Here is a 15,997-nt window from a genome sequence, read left to right on the forward strand (position 1 = left end):
TGCCTCTGGCATGTGCTGAGCACAAAGCTCCCATTTGTGTATCCACAGCTCATGGAGTACTCAAGACAAATGAGGTGGCCAGATGTCACTCCTAACCTGCATCATGAGGGCCAGGAGAGGCAATGAGATCCTGGAGACTCTGGAGCCTTGGGCAGGGGTGTGGGTGTGGGTGGGGTGGGGTGGGGTGTGTAAGAGGGTGAGGGTGTGTGCTAAACGGGAGCACCTCCTTCACCTTCACCCAGTCTTGCCATAGCTTCCCTATGTTTATTCATCTTCCTGTTCCTTCCTGGTGTTGAGCCTTGAGTGTGTTGATTCAGGAAGTGGCTAGGGGGGCTGTGGGCTCCGCTGGAGGATAAGCGCTTCCTGTCGTTTCCAGGCCCCTGGACAATCAAGGTTGTTTGGAATTCATCTTAGGTGAGTCTTAAAATGATTTCCCGAAAAGCGACCCAGGTGGGAAACAGGGCCAGACCTGGTGAGATGGGTGATACCTGGTGAGATGGGTGGGGGTCAATTGTGTTCTGGGGGTGGGGCGGGGGTTGCTATGCCCACGTCCTTCTGCGTAGGAGAATGCCCGGCAGAGTTCTATGTGTTTCCTATTGTTGTCACCTCTCCTGGCACCTCACTGCATAGGTCCCTACTGACAGGTAGGGCAGCTTGTTGTTCTTCTGGTTCAACTTGCTCAGCCCACCAGGGTCCATCTGAGGTTAGAGATGTACTCGGGAATTCCTATGTTCTTTTCCTGTAAATGAGCACCCAGAGGAGCACTGACCTCACAAATGGAGGAGGCGGCTCAGCAACTGTGGCGTGCTGACGCCAGCCCTGTAGTTGCCTAGGGCAGTCAGTGAGTAGTTCAGCGAACTCAGTCCTTGGTAAGGGTTGCCAGCTCCTCATAGGCTTGTTCAAAGACTTTCAAAGACCTCGGGATTCCAGGGACGTCCTAGGCCTAGAGCTGGTCGCTGTAACAGCTTTTTTCAACACCCAGTATTTCATCTTCAGCTGCTAGTGGCTCCGTAAGGCATCTACCCTGTGCCCTGCGCGCGGCGCTAGCTAGAGACGGTTCACGTGGTCATTTGGCCTGAAAGCGCCTCCCCGTAGGTTTTTCCTAATCTGGGACACACAGCAGAACTGAGATGAGTGCCCGCCACCTCTTCTGTCCTACCCAGTCGAGAACGCGCGGATGCGCGGGCGCGTTAGGACCCAGCGGGGTAGCCGCGGGACCCTGGAGTGGGCGTGACCTCCATTGTGACGCCATGGGGCGGGGCTTCCTCTGGCTGGGACTGAGGGACAGAAAGACCGACTGGCGCGGCGTGGCTGGTAAGGGACGCGGATTCACCTCACTTTGGTTGCTCTTCGCTGTCGGGCGGAGCCTCCCTGGGGAACCTGAGGACTTGGGGTCCGGGTTGCTATGCTTCCCTCTGGGCCACGCGTCCACCCCTCCCCCACTAGCTGAACCCGGTTTGGGGCGGTGTCACCCCCCACGGCTATCGCGCCGGAGCCGTGCACCCCTTCCTTCCCCTTAACCGGTGGGGTGCACTCCTCCCTGCACCTGGGCGGCAGGCAGAGGGCCAGTTGCGCGTCGCCAGCTCCCTAGCCTTCCTGGGAGCAGGACCGGTCCTGGCTCTGTGGGGAACCCCCGCCGCGCGCCCCGGGGAGCCTGGGCTTCTGAAGCTGTGGGTGCAGAGCGCTGCGCTCCCAGGCCCTGCCTAGACTAAAGGTTCGGCACAGGTACGCCTTGGTCCAGCTCCTGTCACTGCTTTACCTTTGTTCCCCCTTCCAGGTCGGGATGGTAGCTGACTGCGCAGGATAGCGGCGGCCATGTGGAGGTGACAGTCAGCTTGAGGACTCGGAGAGCCCAAAGGAGCTTGGCCCAGGTGGACATTGCTGGCTGGCAGCGCGGCCTCGGTGCTGGCGATGGAAGCGGAAGGCTTGGGTTGGCTTCTGGTCCCGCTGCACCAGCTGGTTTCCTGGGTGGCCGCTGGGGCCATGGTCTTCGGAGGGGTGGTACCGTACATACCCCAATACAGGGACATCCGGAGGACTCAGAACGCCGATGGTTTCTCGACCCACGTGTGCCTGGTGCTATTAGTGGCCAATATTTTACGGATACTTTTCTGGTAAGTTCAGATATTACCTGGGAGTGCTGCTGAAGAGATAGATGGCTTTGTTCTCAGGGTTTTGAAGTGGCAGCGAGTGGAGCTATCTACTCCGGAAAGATCTCTGAAGAGCAGGCTCTTATTCTTCAACCCTGGTGGAGTAGCCCGAGCCATTACTGAATTTACTAGGACACGGCATTTCCTCGAAGACTGACAGGGCTGGAGCAGAGAGCCAAATATAATCTCCAGATCTGCTCGTTCATTTACTGTGTCTTTACCTTTGTTAACATCCTGGAGCCTCTCCGTGGGCACAGTTTCTGGATCCCTGCCTTTTCTTTCTAGTGTGTGGAGTGGGGTGTCAGGGTAAGAAAGTAATAAATTGAGATAGTAGAAGGTTCCCCTGGCTTGCTTGTGTGGAGAGCCTTCTGCTATCTTTTTCCTGACTTTTGTTTGTTTGTTTGTTTGTTTCGACATAAAGTTTCTCTAGGTAGCCCTAGATGTCCAGAGAACAGCTTTGTAGACCAGGCTGGCCTCAAACTCACAGGGATCCCTTTCCTTTGCCTCCCGAGCACTGGCATCACCACTGCTAGCTTTTTCTGGACTTCTTATGTGGCTTGTGTCTTCTTAGGTGGGAAGTCAGACTTTTCCCTGTAAACTCAAGTGGAGCCTGTTTTTCTAACCCTTCCAGAGCCAACTTCCTATTTTTCATTTGCATTCTGTTGAGGAAGTTTGAAGTTTATTTTGACTATTGTTGAAACCATACATACTTGAGGGTTTTGTTCTTGTTTTGAGACTGGGTTACACTGTAGTTCTAGCTGTCCTGGAGCCCACTGTGTAGACCAAGTTGGCTTCAAACTCAAGAGATCCTCCTGCCTCTGCCTCCCGAGTGCTCAGGCGCCACCATGGCGCCTTTTAATTTCAAAGGAAATTAAAAAAAAAAAAGGCTTCCTCACTGCGTGCTAAGATAAAACATGTAATTTTGTCTTCTGGGCCAATCCCAAGTCCTCTGTGCACATAGAAAGGCTGTTTATACCGTTCTCCTGAAGATAGCTAGCTGCCTGCAGAAGCCAGGGAGAAGGGATCCAGAGAGCTAGTGTCAGAGTTCTTTGCTTTTGATGTTTTGTTTACTGTGTAAACATCTCATCTTTTACTAACTAGTGTTAAAATCAACTTGATTGACGGGTCAGCAAGATGGTTCAATGGGTAGAGGAGCTTTCTGTCAACTCTGAGTTCAGTCTCATGATAGAAGGAGAGAATCAACTCCTGTTGGTTTTCCTCTGACCTCCACACATGCACCACAACACATGTGCACATACACATGAAGAGACGTAGTGAATCTACATTAAATAAAACACACCAGCTTTGTACAGTTTAGTGAGCTGTGTCAAGCTCAGTAGGGAATTCTCTCTCTACTTTTGTGTTCTGTCCCAGAGCTGGACCCCCTTTGTCTCAGGAGTGGGTTCTTGCCTGCATCAGTTAGGAGGTTGGCTAGTTGAGCTGACTCTGAAGTAGAGTAAGCTGGCAGCATTGAACGATGCCACCTTGCTGTTTGCCTGGGATCAGGTGACTTCTGAGGAAAAGGTCATTGAGATCTCACTTAAAAAAAAAAAAAAAAGCTGGGGGCTTGAATTTCAAAGATTCCATTTTCTTGCTTTGTCCTGAGAGGAAGGTGGAGGTCCCAGCTGGGCTGTGACTATGGCTAGGCCTTAATTAAATCTAAGGTGGAATGGAAGCAGATCCTTCGTTAGAACTGTGCTCATACTATTGATTACTCTGGGTGCCCAGGATGGACCTTTGATTTCAGGCAGGCTGCCTAGTGTAGCCCAGCTTTGCTGTTTAACTTACGTACAGCCAGGGTATTCACTTTCAGGATTGAGGAATACATTTCCTTATCCAAGTACTAAAGTTAGGACTACTGACATGGTTTGAAGATAACAGAAGTGAGGCCATTTTCCTTGTGTGCACTAGTGGAGGGGAAAACCAAGACTGGTCTCCTTGCCCCTTGTGTTGGGGTCTCTGAGAAGACCTCAGATACTTTTCACTGTGGGGGCTGGGCTGCCTTCTGTGCATGCTAGACCTTGTCCACAAATGGTCTCTTTGGTACAGCCCATGTCCCAAAATGTCCTGTGCCACCCAGGGCTCCTGTGGGCACTGTACACAGGGACTCAGTTTCCCAGTGCATACTAGAAGCCTGTGAGGAAGGGAGGAGCTGAGGGTCATGGCCCTCCTTAGTGTTTCCATTTGGGAAGTATCTTTCCAGATCTTCACAGGATGAAAGTCAGAGGTCTGGACAGTGTCTGGGACACGGCTGCCCATCTGTAGAGACCCTGATGCTCCAAAATGATGTGATGGTCCTTCTGTGCTTCTCCACAGTGCCTTCCACAGCCCTGGTCTAGGCTTCTCTCTCAAGATTCCACAGCTCAGCATTCTCTTAGATTTCACATAGTCAAAGGCTGTAGTGTCGGTGCTTCATTGGTAACAGTGACTGGAGTGTACAACCCTTTCCCGTTTACACAACTCCTCCCCCAGTGTGGAGAGCAGGTCCTGGCTGTGGCAGGCTCCAGGTGAGATGGGAGCCTTCCAAACTATGAAAGGGGTGCAGATAGAACCCTCAGCAGTTTTCCAGTGCTAACTGGGACACAGATCTCAGAACTCATTAGAGGTTTGTGGTAGTTCATTTGCTCTTTCTCCTTCCTTCCTTCCTTCCTTCCTTCCTTCCTTCCTTCCTTCCTTCCTTCCTTTCTTTCTTTCTTTCTTTCTTTCTTTCTTTCTTTCTTTCTTTCTTTCTTTCTTTCTTTCTTTCTTAAGCTGGAAAGTCCTGCAGGAAGAGACTGATTTCACTGCAAACCTAGGGATTCAGAAGCCTGTGAATCTCTCATGTGAAACCCTTATTTCTTACAATCCTCACCATGTTACAGAACTCACCTTTAGCAGGCTGCTCTCAATAGAATGTGGGTTACAGGATTTTGCAACTTTGATGTTGGAAGCTGGGGCCGAGTGACCCTTTATCTAATGTTTGCAGGCTTTTATTTTTTTTAATCTAAGAAGGGCCAGAGTGGGACTGCAAAACTGGTGCCCAGGTTCTACTTGAGCAGCGTTCTCCACCCAGACCTGGAGATGCTCAGTCTCTCCCAGTGCTGGCAGCAGGTCTTGGCTGTGATCTTGAAACACTGTATCTGAGAGGTGGTAACATTATGGCAATAAGTTTTCTTTGATATGTAGGAAGTAGTTCTAGAGGTGTGTTCCTTCCTCAGTAGGAGCTTTTCTGTTACTTTGGGACTTGGAGAAGTTGTCCATAGAACTAGTTGTTGAACTTGGTCTACCTTGTGTACCCCACTCCTGCACATGTCTCTCATGATGAGTACTGGCTTTCATTCATATGAGAATCCTTGGACACACCACTCATAGCTGTGTGGTGGCAATTGCCACTTCTCAGAAGAATTCTGCTAACCTACAGTCTCAAGCAGGAGAGGAACCATATACTCAATAGCAGATTTCCCCAAGGATATCTAGTTTTTTTCCTCCTCCTCCCCCTCCCCCCTCCCCCCGTCCTTTCCTTTCCTTATTACCCCTCGGCTACATCCTTCTCCTTCTCCTCCTCTAGCATGACTATTTAACAAACCATGACCAACAACAACTAACCAACAACCTGTCTTAATTCTCAGGGCCGTAGTATTTATATACCTTCTGAAAAGTCCCCAGAATTCTAAATGTCACAGAATCACAAAAAACAATCTGCTGCTGGCAAAATCATGCACGAGGCAAATCATAGTCAGCTGCCGTGGACAGTCTGAAGCAGCCCCATGTCCCACACCTGGGATTAAAACAAAAACATATTCTTATATTATTTTTGTGTGTGTGTGTTTTTAAAGAAACCAAAATTCCAAAATTGTCACTACAGCAAGACTGTTGATATTAATTTTTTTTTAAAGAAATGGCACTTTTTTATAGCTTTAAAAATTGATTGTTATACATTGTTTCCTATTTATTTTGTCCCTTATGTCATTCAGAGTTGTGCTTTTTGAAAGTTTGTGTCCTGTTTTGGCTTCCTATTAAAAAAAAAAAAGCCAGCCCAATCCCCAGTTCTGTTCTTTGGCACTCTGTTAGCACCGCCCTTATTGTGACCATCCAGCGAGTTAGGATTGATTTTGATGTGGTGTATGGGCACTTAAACCTTGACTTTTTTTTTTTTTTTCTATAGTCTTCTTCCTAGCAACAGGTGTCAGTCAGTTCGTTTGGGAAGCTATGCCTTTAGCCTCTTAGCTTTATGACACTGAGGTGGCACTTTCCTGTGTTAAGCTCCCCACATAATCTCTGTGAGCAAATTGCCAGCTAGATATCCAGAGAGGAAGAATGATTTCTAGGAGCCAAGCAACTAAGGGCTTGGTTCTGTCTACCAGGAGCTCTGGGGTTATGATTTACACTTCTCACAGGAAAACACTGAGGTTCCAAGATGGTGGTGGCTCATGATTTGGGCTCAGTGTGGTAACTACAAGGATCCAGGGATATATCCTAGGAACAGCTTGTCTGCCTGTGCCAGCTCCTGTCTCCACTCCTAGGCCCACCCTTTCCTTTGTCTTCCCCCTTTCTAAGCTTCCTCACGCAGCTGCTTAGAATGTGGAGCTTATGAACTCACAGGGGACATCTGAGCCTTGAAACCTGCACAGAGGACTTATCCTACACTTGGAATTTCCAGTCTTGGCTTGCCACCCCACAGGAAGCTGAGCCTTGCCCTGATTGCACAGGGGAGCCTCGCTTGCAGCATGACTTCCCTTGTGTAACACCTTATTGCCAGCTCTGCTTGTCTGGGCAGTGGCATACCCCATGGGCATCTGTTTAGAAAATGTCCAGAGCTCTGTGAAGACCCTCAAGCTGGTCAGGATTCTGTCTGATCGTGAATTGTTTGTAGACAGGAACTAAAGATGGCTTTCAGGTTAGTTAAAGGGATCGGGAGCTCTGCATTCCTCTCAGAATGTGAAGGCCTTACAGAAATACTCTGAGACACAGGCGAGGTTGTTTCCCTGTCTCCAACTGATCTTTCACTAATTGCTGTCACACTAGAGTTTTGTGAAATGCTTTTCTCTTAAAACTTTATTGACGGACCTGGCTTGGAACTTGCTGTGTAGAACAAGCTAGCCATGACCTTATGATCCTCCCCCCTTCAGTGTCCCAAGTGTGGGTGTGTAGGAGTGCACCGTCACCTGGCATGTGAAATACTGCTTGGTTTTCATTTGTGGATTGATTTTTAGCAAGTTCCTGCTGTAGTAGTAACTACATGGATGCTAGACTGTGTCCTGAGCAGACTTGGTGCTCACTGTGAATCAGTACTACCGTTCCCCCTGTGTCCCTCCTGCAAGTTTTACTGGCTGTCTGTCTCAGCCCTGGAGGTAACTGCTGTCCCAGGACACCAGTGTAGTCAGGGGCCACAGACATGGGAGAGAAGGCTGGGACTGTTGCTAACACTCACAGCTTTCAGGAGGTAGAGCTGTTAAACTGCTGTGCAGAATCTTTTGAATTTCATGTGCTAACCACCAATTAAAGTCTTGGAAATAACTTTCAGGCCAAACAAACTCTGTGGCCAATTCCAGCCTGCATTTGTGCATTACCGTGCTGGGGTTAAGGCTGTGCTGGGACCTGCCTTTGGAGATGAGCTATGTCAGCTTGTCTGTGTGCTACAGTCTGGTCGTATTCTCATCTGCCAAGGGTGTTATCCACAGACCTTGTTGGTTGCTGAATTGCAGTTCTGCCCTCCAAAGCTTCTGGTCTCAGTTGATGAAATATTCAATACTAGTGGGAGCCACTAGAGTGGCTGGAGGAGGGGTAGCCAGGGAGGGCAAGCTGCCCTGGGCTAGGAGGCCTGGGGTGGAGGAAGGATCTTTGGTGGGGCTAGCTCTGGCTGCCCTTGTTAGTGGAGGGTGTGTATAAAAATTTAGCACCAGGCTGCATGTCTTCCACAGATACTTCCTCACCAGGCAGAAAGCAGAGCTACTGTGGTCTGGAAATAGTCTCTTGCCTGGCTAAGATTAGACGTTGACAGGAGGGTAGGTATGTAGGGTTCTTTCATAGCAATATGTGGCCCTGAGTGAGGGGGCTATGACTAGGTCACTGAGTCCATAGAGGGGAGACACGGGCTTTGGAAAAGCCTCAGGTGAGCTTAGAGTCCTTGCTGAGTCTGACCTGGGTCCTTCCCCATTCTAGCCCAGTCTCACACAAACCCTGGAAGACTAAGGCAAACAAGTACCAGGACCATCCCCTGGACTCCTTTGCACTTTCCAGGCCCTGGCTGAGGAGAGGCTGTGGAAGTCCTGGCAGAGACTGGTCTCTGGCAGAGGCTGGTGTCTGTGTCCTTCCTGATGCGAGCTCTCTTTCCCTCCCGTAGGTTTGGGAGGCACTTCGAGTCCCCGCTGCTCTGGCAGAGCATTGTTATGATCCTTACGATGCTGCTGATGCTGAAACTCTGCACCGAGGTCCGCGTGGCCAACGAGCTGAACATCAAGCGCCGCTCCTTTGCAGGTGGGTGTAACAGCTTCTAGAAAGTCTCGCTTAGCCACCGGGCAAAGCGTAGCTCTCAGGAAGCCGAAGCCACTTCTGTGTTAACCTAGGCAGCTCTCATGTCACTGGCTGGTGGCGACGATCTGCAATGGATAGTAGTATTTTCCCATATTGTAACAGAATAAACATTTCACAGCTTCAAACAGTTAAAGGACTTCTTTCCTGGAATGTGGGTGAGGTTTTAACTCGTCTTCTGGACTCTTTTGTGCTCACATCCTGTGATTGTGTGTTGTCACAAAACCCAGAGAAGGGAAGAGTCATTGCTGTGTGCCCTGCCAGGTGACTCAAGCCCTAGTGGTATGCCCTTTAGTCATGCTTCACACACGCACTCACCCAACTAAGCTGTAACACGCTTGGGTTTGTGTGTTCTGTGGTCTGAGGATCCCTGGGGTAACATCCATCACATCCTTGACCCCTGGACAGCTCAGAAAACACTAACCACTTGCTGTCTTGGCCTCTCCTTCCACAGAAGCTTTTCGATACAGTACTCTGTGGTCAGTGTAGGCTTCTGGGCTTACAGGAGAGTTAAATTCCACCTCCTCCTCATTCTAATTTTCTCCTCCTCCTCCTCCTCCTCTCTCTTTTTCCTTTCTTCAACACTAATTCTTTCTCTATAACTCATGCTGGCCTTTAAACTCAGAATCCTCCTGCATCTGTAAGTAGGCACACACCTTCATTCCCAGCAAAAGCCTTACTTTTATCTTTCCATTAATAAGCTAGCAGAGCTCTCTTTGGATTTGTCTGAATATGTGTGTGTGTGTGTGTGTGTGTGTGTGTGTGTGTGTGTGTAATCTTTTTTATAGAAGTATTTAGTACTTAGTTTGGGGGCTGCTCGGGAGGTGGTTTTACTATATCTTTGATCATTACTTTTTCTCCATTAACCAGATCCTTCTGTTTCCACCTGGTTTTAGTTAAACAGGCGATGCCATCCTGACTGTCATAGAGGGTGGCCACACCTAGTTCTGGGGAGAAGTCTATAAGAATGATAGCTCATGTATATTTTCTGGTGCTTTCTCATCCATTCTTCCCATTGGAATCACCATCCCTAACCTCCCCTGAATGTCTGTTCCCCGTCCTCCCAGTGTAAACTCAACACCAGCACTGGTGCAAACAATACTGAGAATCCTACCAAGACAGGATATCATAGATGATCTGAGGCTTTATGGCTCTATTTGGTGCTATGGGCTTGCCTTCTAGAAGCATGGCTTGTCCTTTCCCTATGCTCCAAGCTTCCACACAGCAAGCTCTGAACCTCAGCCTGCACTGGATGTCATCTTGACTGCAGCATGGTGGGTCCCTCATCACACTCTCACACATTGGAATACCAAAAGGCTAAGGAGACAGTTGTACACAGGATGCCAGAGACTCCCTGTAGGTTTGTGCTGCTTCTGTGCTGTAAATATGAGGACAGGCTTATGACTTCCATTGCCATGGGTGTTGGCTCTGATGGTGGCCCATGTCAGCTGTCAGGTACAGAGGGTTTGTACATGGTGCAGCAGCCTTAGAGCACGGTGTTCATTTATTGAGAACCGCATTGTCATCATCTCAGGTCATCACCTCAGGTGACGGCGAGGTGTCAGGTCATCACAGCATGGTATAGACCAGAGACTGTGTGGGTCATGGAGTCCCAACTGTTCTCTTGTGCAGTGTTGTTCTGTGTAAATTTTCCAAGGCACTACTTATATGTTGGTAACTAGGATTGAGCTAAAATAGTGAATCAAACAGTTTTCAGGGTTAGGACTGGGATATGAATTTTTATCAGGGGCTCCTTAAGGGCATAGTAATGACCCCAGTGGTGTCCTCTACCTTAGGAAGGGCCTCTGCAGATGTGATTGAGATTGGTGATCTTGGGGAAGATCATTATTCATGGTCCCTTTGTGGCTAATTTAATTCCAAGGGATAGAACAGGACTCATCCCTGGTCCCAAGGGTCACTAGGCCTTAGACCTCTCCACCTATCATGGGACAGTGGTGTTTGTTGGAGACTTATTTACACTGTTGTTGTTGTTATTTTTAGATAGATTTTCGGATGTCTTAGAACTCAACCATGTAGACCAGGCTAGCCTAGAACTCATAGAGATCCTCCTGCCTCTGCCTCCCAAATGCTGGAACTAAAGGCATGTGCTACTACACACTCCTGAGAATTCTTGATATTTACATCTTTTAGTTTGAGTCCAGTTCATATTTACACGGCTTCGTGTCTGCTTTAAGACTCTGGTCTCAGTGTATTCCTGAGAATAGCTTTAATGAAATACGTGGGTTCATTTCCTCCCATCTGTCAGAAGGCTGACGGGGGTGGTGTGTATGGAGAAAAACAGAAGTGCACTCTGGTGCCAGCTCACAGCCACCCAGTCCTGCAGCTGCCAAGGTCCTGGGGCCCAGGAGATACCTTGTTTTCTTGCCAGTAGCTATATTTTACATAGAAGGTTGGTGACTTCTAACAGACCTTTGGGCACCATCCCAAGAATAAATATGGTCTGGCAGCACCGTGAGTCTCATGAGGCACAATTCAGATAGTTTATGATTGTAGAGATAATTTATGAACAGCTAGTAATAAGGCACTTTCTGTCAAGCTTGACAACGGGAGTTGGATCCCTGGGGCCCATATGACAGGAGGAGAGGACTGATTCCTATATAGGGTCCTCTGAATTCTGCATGTATGCCATACTGTGCATATGCATACATGTACACAAATAAATGTTAAAAAGTTGGGGCTCGAGAGATGGCTCGGCTGTTAAGAGCACTGATTGCTCTTCCAGAGGTTCTGAGTTCAATTCCCAGCAACCACGCAGTGGCTCACAACCATCTGTAATGGGATCCGATGCCCTCTTCTGATGTCTAAAGACAATGACAGTGTACTCATATACATAAAATAAATAAATCTTTAAAAAAAGTTTAAAAAAGTTGAAAAACTTTGCATATGTATTGTGTATGTGTACAGATGTGTTATAGGTGTATACCATGCAGAGGTCAGTGGAGGTCTTTGGGTATTGTCTTAGTTAAGGTTACTATTGTTGTGATGAAACACCATGACCAAAAAGGAAGTTGGGAAGGAAAGGGTTTATTCTACATCACAGTTACTATCAAAGGAAGTCAGGACAGGAACTCAAGCAGGGCAGGAACCTGGAGGCAGGAGCTGATGCAGAGGCCATGGAAGGGTGTTGCTCGCTGGCTTGCTTCCCCTGCCTTGCTCAACCTGCTTTCTAACAGAACCCAAGACTACCAGCCCAGGGATGGCACCACCCACAATGGGCTGGATCCTCCCCCAGTCCATCACTAATTAAGAAATTTCCCTAAAGCCAGATCTTATGGAGGCATTTTCTCAGTTGAGGCTCCTTCCTTTCAGATGACTCTAACTTGTGTCAAGTTGACATAAAAGAAGCTAGGGCAGGTGTCCTCTGTTGCACTTGGCTTTAATATGTTGAGGCAGGTGTCCCAGTGAACCTGGAGCTCACCATTTGCAGCTTGGTTGTCACAGCCATGGGATCTTTCTGTGTGTGCTGGAGAACAGAACTCAGGCACAACAAATGCTTGTACCCACTGGGCCGTCTCCCTGGTCTTACGAAGATATTTTTGATTTGAGACAGTATCTCTCTATATAGTTTTGGCTGCTTTGGAACTCATTGTGTAGCCTAGGGTGGCCTTGAACTTACAGAGAGCCTTCTGCCTCTCGCTCCTAAAAAAGGCATATGCTACTATTATCTGGGTGAGGACATCTTAAGATAGTTCTAACTTAATGTTCCCATTAAAAATGAAAACTTAAATTTTTTCCAGTTTTCTTAATATTATACTTTCAATTTTAGTGGTAACTAATTCAATTTGCCAGTTAAGATTAAAAGAAAAGCAAAACAAACAAATAAAAGAAGCTTGACAGGGCTTTAGAGATGGCTCAGCGGTTAAGAGCACTGATTGTTCTTCCAGAGGTCCTGAGTTCAATTCCCAGCAACCACATAGTGGTTCACAACAATCTGTAATGGGATCCAATGCCCCCTTCTGTTGTGTCTGAAGATAGCAACAATTTACTCATATAAATAAAATAAAATAAATAAATCTTAAAAAAAAAAAAGAAAGAAGCTGGACATGGTGGCTCATGCCTGTAACATGCCTTCAATCCCACCACTTGGGAGGCTAAGTCAGGTAAATCTCTGAGTTCAAGGCCAGCTTGGTCTAAGTAGCAAATTGTAGGCCAGCCAAAGCTTTGTAAACACCTTTATCAAAACATTAAAAAGGAAAGGAAAGGAAGGGAGGGAGGGAGGGAGGAGGGAGGAGAGGAGAGGAGAGGAGAGGAGAGGAGAGGAGAGGAGAGGAGAGGAGAGGAGAGGAGAGGAGAGGAGAGGAAAAAGGAAAGGAAAAAGGAAAGGAGAAAGGAAAGGAGAAAGGAAAGGAAAGGAAAGGAGAGAAAAGGGAGCCATCTCAAACATCAAATAATAGATCTGTTGTCTTGCTATAAATAACATGCCGCGTGTAGACTCACAGTAGACTTCGAGGAAGCCAGAGGGTAAATAAAGTAGAACTCACCCCTGTGACTATTTTGAACATTTTGGTACACTTTCCAAGTTTTTTCTTTTACTGTCAGTGGCTTATCACAAAATCTGTGTAATTTCAAAAGTAGAATCAAACTTAAAAATTCCACACATTCCATGTGACATTTTTTTCTAGCCTCTCTCTGCTCATTAGAACGAGGGCTCTAAGTACTGAATCTGGGGGAGGCAGGGAGCAAGGGTGGTCCCGTGGGACAGTGTGAAGTCTCTGCCAGGCATGTGCTCTGTGCTTCTGGGGTCCGTGGGTAGTGGGTGTGTCCTGTGGGTGCTGAGTGTGTTCTGGTTTTCAGTTTTAGCCTCTAGTATGTAAAATCACTAACATTTATAAAATTGGGAGAAAGTCTAAAGCTGCTTTTATGATTGAACCCACACCATGAACCTACCCTGACCCCTCATTTGAGTCTACACTGTGACCCCCCAAACCTACCAGGATTAGGACCCAGGCCTGTTCATGCTAGACAGATCCTCTACTATTAAGTGGCTGCTTAGCTCAGTCTAGCATGTTTCCAGGCAAACCCCAGACATCACTGCATTTATAAATGTCTGATAGGTATCTCTAGAAGAGCAGTTCTGAACCTGTGGCTCGTGACCCTCTTGGGGCGTCAAAGGACCCTTTCACAGGAGTTACCTAAGACCATTGGAAAACAGATATTTACGTTACAATTCATAGCAGTAGCAAAATTACAGTTAGGAAGTATCAACGAAGATAACTTTGTGTTGGGGGGTCACCTTGACATGAGGAAGGTTGAGAACCACTGCTTCAGAAGGTAATGTGGGAAACAACCAAAATACCCACGCCATCTGTACAAGTGCACAATTCCATGTAACCGAACGTTTAGTTTGTGTGGAAGTTTCTGGTGGTTTGTTCTGACTTTTGGCTTCTTGGTTCCCTTGAATCAGGGTCTGAGCATGGGCCTTCTGTGAGGGCTGGGGGCCTATGTTGCTCATAGGTTAGGCTGATGTGTCTTTCTCTTCTTTTTAACATGACTTACTCTTGATTTAGAATCCCCCAGCCCCCTTTCTCCCTGCACTGATCACCATGAACTGTGGTTTATCTGTTAATGTCCAACTCCATGTGGTCCTCCAGCATTCTGCTGCAACAGCAGGCCAGAGCTGGAGCCTCCTGAGGGCCTCCCAGAGGCTCTGAGGCAGATACTTCAGTAAGCATCCATAGTAATTGATGTCTCTCTGTCCTTTTTGCCCTGGAAAAGAATTTTAAAAGTAACTGGATCCAGAGGTTGATGGGCCCCAGGAGGTCTTTCTGGGCTTTCAGGACACAGATGTCAGGGTTGTTGGCACCCGAGGAGACCCTTTATCATGGAGGACTGCACTGTGTTTGTGCATGTGCTTGCTAGAGCATCTCTGGGCAGAGGCTCCGTGTCCCGTGACTGAGTTATCAGGGGTTTGATGTGTGGAGGAAATGGAAGTCTCCATCAGTGTGCAGCTGACTTCCTAGGAGCTGCAATTTATGACTTTAAGATGACATAGACATTCCAGCGTGGTTGGTGGCATGATGGGCTTCACTTGGCTGCTTGTATTGTACATGCTGGTGTCCACTTGTTCAGTGGGAGCCCTTGGGTGGAAGCGCTAGGTCTTTGAACTACAGGACTACTGCTCTGGACTATAATGAACTGTGTCTTAGCAGGGCTCTAGTATTGGGTATCTGTTGCTGGTGCAGGTCATGGGTGTCATCTGGCTTTTTCAGTGGTTGGAAGTAGGAGGTCTTTTTTGGACTTGGAGCCCCTTGTTTGTGTACACATTCTTCCTGCTGAGCCTTTGTGGTGTCGAGAGCAGCTGAGCTTCAAACATGGTCTGCTCTTCCACCACCTGTGTCCCAACCGTGTTTCTCAGGAACCCAGAGTATTATGGGATGTGTGCCATGACCCACGCTGCTTTCACAAGTGGGAATTGTCGATGCCAGTAGTGTGATTGCTAGAACTGTGAGTTAGCTTGGAGGATTACACACGCAGGGTTGAATGATATTAGGCTGTGTTCTGGCAGAGAAGAGCCCCAGAGTCCCCATGAGCGGTGCTTTTTCCCAGATGCTTCACCAACTGGATAGGTATGTTAATTTGTGTAATTTTGTTTCTAATTTATTTCAGTTTTGGGGTGTTTTTTTTTTAGTTTAAATTTTTCTTTATAGTGTATTTTCCATTTTAAATTTCTTTTAGTAGTTATTTGACAGAATTGTGCCTCAGAGTCAGGTTGAATTTATCTGACATGTGTCTCAACTCTTAGTGGCCCAGAGCTCCAGATTGGGACTTTCTGGGGTAGATGGGTAGTATCTATTTATGGGTAAAGGTTTCTTTCATTGTGATGAAAATGTTCTAAACTGGTAGTCATGGTGATTGCCCATCTGTGAGTGTGTAAGAGCCATCGGGCTGTAAACCTTACAAGGTAAATTGTCACAGAGTGTTGTGTGAGAGGGTTGTTTTTGCCAAGGCTTTGCTGCTGTGCTGCCCGTCACGGCAGGAGCTTGTGTGTCTGCATCTCATCCTAGTTTTAAGTTTGGCTCACCTCAGTTTATCTCCTGAGCTGCCCTTTTCATCCGTCCCACGTCCAGCCGTTGTCCACAGCCTGTCATGTACAAGTCAGCTTGGGTGGTCCTGCTGTGCAGATCTGCCTTCCCTGAGCCTTGGGAAACAGGGCACATCTGGGTGAACTTCTTCAGAATCCCCACATGAGCACTAGGCCTCACCTTTAAGTTACCCTAAATCCGAGGTAGGGAGAGAACAACCTGGGCTGTGCCTTTCTTGTACTTTCTTGCAATCTGGCCTTAGAAGTCACATAACCATCTGAGGATCTGGGCGGG

The 15,997-nt window shown here is 47.7% G+C and overlaps 1 protein-coding gene across 7 annotated transcripts in view; it reads left to right on the forward strand.

The window, feature by feature from the left end:
- Positions 1 to 249: 249 nt before the first annotated feature.
- Pqlc1 (PQ loop repeat containing 1) overlaps positions 250 to 15,997 on the forward strand; it is a 37,502-nt gene continuing 21,754 nt past the window's right edge. Inside the window, exons 1-3 of one of the 7 annotated variants that reach the window (XM_028768928.1) lie at positions 250 to 414; positions 1,778 to 2,114; positions 8,473 to 8,606. In XM_028768928.1, the coding sequence (XP_028624761.1) occupies positions 1,912 to 2,114; positions 8,473 to 8,606 (337 nt within the window). In that variant the 5' untranslated portion in view covers positions 250 to 414; positions 1,778 to 1,911. Of the gene's footprint in view, positions 415 to 1,221; positions 1,315 to 1,375; positions 1,394 to 1,631; positions 2,115 to 8,472; positions 8,607 to 15,997 lie in introns of those variants that run through there. The other 6 variants (XM_028768925.1, XM_028768927.1, XM_028768924.1 and 3 more) reach the window with 6 other exon arrangements.

This window comes from Grammomys surdaster, unplaced genomic scaffold (assembly GCF_004785775.1).
Source record: "Grammomys surdaster isolate TR1022 unplaced genomic scaffold, NIH_TR_1.0 189, whole genome shotgun sequence".
Taxonomy (NCBI): Eukaryota; Metazoa; Chordata; class Mammalia; order Rodentia; family Muridae; genus Grammomys; species Grammomys surdaster.